This window comes from Bacillus rossius, chromosome 15 (assembly GCF_032445375.1).
Source record: "Bacillus rossius redtenbacheri isolate Brsri chromosome 15, Brsri_v3, whole genome shotgun sequence".
NCBI lineage: Eukaryota > Metazoa > Arthropoda > Insecta > Phasmatodea > Bacillidae > Bacillus > Bacillus rossius.
In genome coordinates, this window is record NC_086342.1 from 11,198,645 (window position 1) to 11,204,644 (window position 6,000).

Genomic DNA, 6,000 nt, shown 5'->3' on the forward strand with positions numbered 1-6,000 from the left:
ACCAATGAAATGGAGTTATTTTCCCGAGTATACAGAAAACTAAGGCCATCGAAACCACAGAATCTTTCGGTCCCTATCTATAAGCTATTTTACGAGCATAATATTATTCCAAGCTTTATGGGTGTCATGTCCTGTTGTTAAACTTAGTAATTCAGCCATTTCGGCAATTATTGTTGGTTCTCAATAATACGCCCCCTGTTCTATGCTTAAAATTGGAAAACATTGACTGTCCACGTTCTATAGAACGAAGGTATCTTTCTCATAGCCTATATCAAAGAGAAATTTTATGCTGTATATTTTATTTATCGTGCTGCAGATAATATTTAAAAAATTTTACGAGCTGTTTTTATGTGTCCCGCAGACTGTTTTGGTTGGTGGTAAGTAAGTCACCACTCTTTAGTAGCGGGTTACGCCCTCGTGTATGCACTTCGCGTGGTCTGGAACACGGGTATCGTGTTTTTTTCTCAGAGCAACAGGCAGTTTGGTGGGAGGAGGAGGGGGCATTTTTGCAAATGTGTCGCATGGCGTGACGCGATTTCTCTGCAAACGGCAACAAGGGTCGTTGATGCATTGCGCTTGTATTGGATGTCCAAAAATGAATGTCCCAGTTTCAATGGTATACCATGACAGTTTAATTTTGACTATTTACAACAAATTGTGCGACAAATTGAAGGTGAATTATCCTAGTATTTCTTTTAAAAAAATGTTTAATGTGTGCACCTTTAGTTATACGGCCCACATCCAACATAAAGTCCAATTCTTCCCTAGCTTTGGTTAACAAGTTCGGAGTAATGGAAGCAATGGCCCCTTCAGTTATGAGTCTCAACTCTGGAAAATCATTAGGTAGCAGCGGAATGTAGACACGATATTTCATAAGCCCCAAAAGAAAAATATTGGTTTGGCTTTATGTCAGGTGAACGTGGAGGCCAGCTAAAAAGAGCTCTGTCGTCTCGACCATTACGACCAATCCGACTGTCAGGGACTTCGACGTCCAACCACTCTCACACGAAGAGATTCCAATTGGGAAGGGCTACATCCTCTTGCCAAATAACGCTTACAGGTTCACTCTCTACTAATTGGGATATAGCCATTCTTTCAACATAGGTGGCACTGCAAGCGAGGAAACAACTTAGCAGCACTTGCGCATGCGCTTATCTAAATCTGTTATGAGTTACTCTTTAATTGTGACCTTGAACCAACACAATATTACGCGCACAGATGATACTATTAAAATGTATAACTGGAACATTCTTTTGCGGACATAATGTATAAATATAGTTACGTAATTTAAGGCATCAGCAGAGCTTACTATAGCAATTAAATGTAATTACGTTTTATAACACCCGATAGCAAATTAAGTTTTAGAAACACAAGTCACCAATAAAATATTCCAGAAACATGTTTACAGTTTGTCTTACACCCCAAACATAATCGTACTAAATTTTCTTATTAACATTCTCATAAACACAACCACAGAAAAAAAAAACTTTTTAAAAATTATATATAGCCTAATTATATTTCAACATCACGTAAAAATGAATTTAGCATAAATTCAATTATGAAAATTAAACTGCACAGTAGTTTGTTTAAAGATGATTTTAGACACAGAAATATTCCTTTCTCACTTTAAAGAATGTAACAAAATTAATAATGGAGTCCAGTTCAAGATTCTTAACTAATACAATTATAATATTAAATTATTTTGACAACTTAAGTTTATCTACGGGTGCTTAAAACAAGAATCTAGATCTCTAGAACGAGTAGTTTACGTACTAAAGTTTGTCTTTGTCGAAAGTTTTTTTGACCGACTTTTCTATAGTATTTATTTTCGGTACTGTCCTGCTAATCTGTGAGAGAAAATGCAAAGTTCTACATTACTTTAATTCAAAAGTATTTTATTATTGGGAATTTCAGTTCATTTTCTCACTTATAAATAATGGAGCAAACTGTTTTAAGGTAGCACAAAGCACATTCTAAAAGCGTCAACATTTTGGAAAATTAAACCTATTTTTAAAAACAAAGCTTTAAATTATTTTTAGTTCATTTGTCTTAAAAATGGGAGATGGATGTCGCTATTAGTTTTTCAATAGTTTTCAAATCCCCAATCACAAAAATACTATTTTTCAAATAATTCTTTATACTCTTTGAAGGTCTGCTTTTGGAAAACATTATTTTTTTCATGTACAAACCACAAATGTAAATACAATTATAATAATAATATCAGATAAGGGAAGTTCTTTTAATTTTCAGTTATAATATGAAATGAGCCTTAATTCGTTACAAAAGAAACAAGAGTTTCTGTATTTATCAATTTTTTTTTCTGAAATGTTGTACATATTATCATGTATATTATTTAAGTAGCACTGATGTGAACATTAAAAAGATTAAACCATGATTACGTATTCTAATTCAAGCAGGGTGAATTAAATTGTGGAAAAAAATGATAGAACGGACGCTTGATTATTTTCCATTTCGCTCCTTGAGTCACAACGTATGACGGGTTTTGCTATCAGTGTCTGCGCTGATGTAACAAGTTCGCTAGTGCGGTTGACAGGATTTGACGGGATCTCTAATCCCGTTACTGCGTAGTGACACAAACTTAATTAAACGAGAAATTGCAACCATTGCCTTACAGGGCCCCGTTGAAACTACCAACGAAAATAGCTGCGGGAAATGGGGAAAACTTCAAATAAATACGTTACCTTTTGATCCTTGAGTTTCAGCGAAGCTCTGGTTCGTTTGAGCTTTGAATATCTGATACGCCTGTGCCATGATTGAGTGTCAAAAAGGAGTTACTTTCAGATAACTTGCGGTAATATCAAAGTGAAATGAAATATCTGCTCAAACCAATTTTCCTCAAACATGAAAATTGTATTACTTTTACCCCACTGGTTTACAACTGTGTGAAATTTGAAATCCATACTTCAAGAAACTTTATAAACTTATTGATTTTTTAATTATTTAATAACATGCGCTAAAAGTTTATAGTACCCAAAACTAAATATCATGTTGTTTTAATTTTTTTTTCTCAATTAATGGGTAAACAGTCGTCGATCCAATACTACTATAGTGATTCAATGCTTAAACTACTTGGAAAACTTTCAGTAATATGTTTGTTTTTAATTTTTTTTAAATAGCATGCTAAGCACACACAGTCGTCTATATTAAGCATTTAAAAGTTTTTGAACCCCGTAACTTACCAGATACTAATTCCTATCATTGTAAAGTTGCAGAGATGACTAAAATTATATTCTGTAAATAAGTACACGCATATATACAAACACACATACGTAGTTATATTCTCGTCGTCGAACCAGATTGCTTCTACCCGACCCTTTCCCCCTTCCTCGCGGCCGTCTTCCTCCCCTCTCCACCTAAGACGCGGTCAGGCAAGCGTCGGCGAGTCAACCTAGGGTTTGGAAATGCGCCGCCCGGGGAGTTTTGAGAGCAAGAAGAAGGGGGGAGAGGGTTGGAGACTGACCTTGGAAGGCGCGGTCAACGGGAGCGCATTTCAGGATAGCGTTGGCGAGTCAACCTAGGGTTTGGAAATGCGCCGCCTGGGGAGTTTTGAGAGCAAGAAGGGGGGGAGGGTCGGAGACTGACCTTGGGATGGTCGCGGACGGGCACGACGACCCTGACGGTGACCTTGATGGGCTTGTCGCGGGTGATGTCCACCATGCGGCGCTGCTCCCCCTCGCCGAGACGCCGCGCGCCCGAGCCGTTCAGGCTCTTCTCGCTGCCGCTGCTGCCATCTGCAACACAAGAGTTGGCGCGCCGCTCGTCAGCCCCGGTGGCCTCTGTGCCTGGTCGTACGGCCAGAGAACTCGTGAATCATTCCCGCTCACCAGTTGCTAGCCTTGCATGCATAAGCACATGGATACTGCGTGCACGGTAAAAAAAAAACAACACAAAATTTTAAGAATCAGTTCCCAATATTTTTTTATAAAAGTACAAGAAAAATGCCGTAAATTCTATTGCATGTTGGTACGTACGCATGGGGAAACTTTTTGACCCGGGCAATTTTACATAACTTGGTAACTACACCTTCTATGTTCAGGGAGATAACAAGTTATTATAATGTGTATTCAACGCGCAACAAGCAAAACATATTACAACACAGTATTCTGAATCCTAATTAACATTAAGTGCCATCTATCCGCGGTGGGCGGAATTTCCCTAGTCCATTAATCCTGGTATGGTCGTTTACAGAAAGCCTGTATCAATACAAAAAAAATATGTTTTCGTAATACTATTGTTACTTTTCTCGTTACTGTTCAGGAAACTGGTTTACAGACAATATTTTTGTAACTTAACAAACAATTATTGTACTTTTACAAAAAAATATTTCAGTTACAAATACATTATTATTATTATTATTTGTTTACTGCTTGAAGTCCTTTTTGTTCAGCTTATGGTCTTCACCATTTTTGTGGGACGCCTGAAACAATTCATTGAAATGTGTAGTGTTTGCATTGTGGGAACAGTGTTAAAGGATCATATGTTATGGAGAGACAGGTAAATGACGGATATTCTATTACATACATATTAATCATCACCAGGCTGCTCAGGCATCATCCTTGCAATGTCTTGTTATGGCGCCGTAAAAGAAAGTCTTCACCCACTTCGCAGTATGACATCTTCTGACAATTCCTTGCACGGACGTGATGATAGACGCTGTCCGATTCTTGCATTCCGCGTGCGTTTTGTAACAGAATTGTCGAATTCGGCTGTCGTAAAAAAATTGCATGTGCGTTTCTTGCAAATTGTACTCCAGCAGTGACACTTAAGTTTTATTTTATCGCAGAACATGAAATGCCTTAGTATTTACTGTACTGAAATTCAGAGATATAATTATAAGTTTTTTTTAATCGTCAACTCACCAACAGAAAAAATTATGAACCTCAATTTTGACAGTTGCAAGTTTAGTAGTATAAACATAAAAAAATAACAATTTCTTGGTTTAACACAAAATTATTTCACTTTGCTCTCACTTATTTTTTATTTTAGATCAATTTTAAAATAATAAAATATTTCATGGTAACTTCCGGTGAGAAATATTAACAGTTAAACTGATCTATTGATGTGGGTATTTTAACACGTATTTAACTCCTATAGATATTTCTATTTTTTTTTTAAAAAAAAAGTAGATCAAATTCTAACACGTGGTTTTAATCCATTCGCAAAACCATTATGTTCTTAATGCCCCAATTTCGTTCGTCTGCTCCTCCGGGAAGCTGCAGGGGCCATCTGTGAGGGAAGGTTTCGAGCGAGCTCGGGAGCCGGGCAGGTAAGGGCGTAATTCCTTGCACCTGTTCCATCCTTCAGGTCGGTAATGTCCTTTTGGCAGAAGGGTGGAAGCCCCCCCCCCTCTCCACTTCCGACCTTCCTTCCCCTCCGTTTCCGCCAGGTCCCCGGACGAGAGAGTCTTTGCGCGAGAAATTAAATCGCGGACGGAGATCCCCTTCTGTTCTTTATCCCCTCCTCCCCTTACATCTCTTCGTCTCCCATAACCTCCTCCTCAACCCCTCATGATCCCTCCCCTACAGGTCGCTGCTGATGGGACAGGGCATTGGAGGATGCCCGGAGATGCAATTTTCAAGCCTTCTTACCCCGGCGACGAGAGAAAAATGTTCTCTGCAAAAAAAAAAAAAAAAGAGCACTTGTAAGATGTAGGTCAGGTGATTACTCGCATGTCTAGAGACTGATGCCTGCCTGCAGTGACGTCATGTTGGTTGCACCGAGCCCCCCCCCCCTCCCGAACAAAATTACTTTCTCCGTTCCAAACATCCCCCACCCCCCTTTGACGATGGCAAATATCTGCCGGAAGAATTTACCGGGCAAATTTTATTCTCTCAAATTTTGTCATGTTGCATATATGTATGAGGAAATATATGCTTTAAATGATTTTATCTATCAGATAAAAGTACGACACCACCTGGGTACAGAATCACACCAACCTCGTAAATCAAAGTGAATTATGGTTAATACTTGGCTCAAACT

General features: G+C 38.4%; 1 protein-coding gene across 1 annotated transcript in view; it reads right to left on the bottom strand.

The window, feature by feature from the left end:
• LOC134539633 (KH domain-containing, RNA-binding, signal transduction-associated protein 2) overlaps positions 1-4,575 on the bottom strand; it is a 184,160-nt gene extending 179,585 nt beyond the window's left edge. The window contains exons 1-2 of the mRNA XM_063381819.1: positions 4,557-4,575; positions 3,604-3,803 (exon numbers count right to left, since the gene is read on the bottom strand). Coding sequence (XP_063237889.1) covers positions 3,604-3,803; positions 4,557-4,575 — 219 coding nt within the window. The remainder of the gene's footprint in view (positions 1-3,603; positions 3,804-4,556) is intronic.
• Between the last annotated feature and the right edge of the window lie 1,425 nt (positions 4,576-6,000).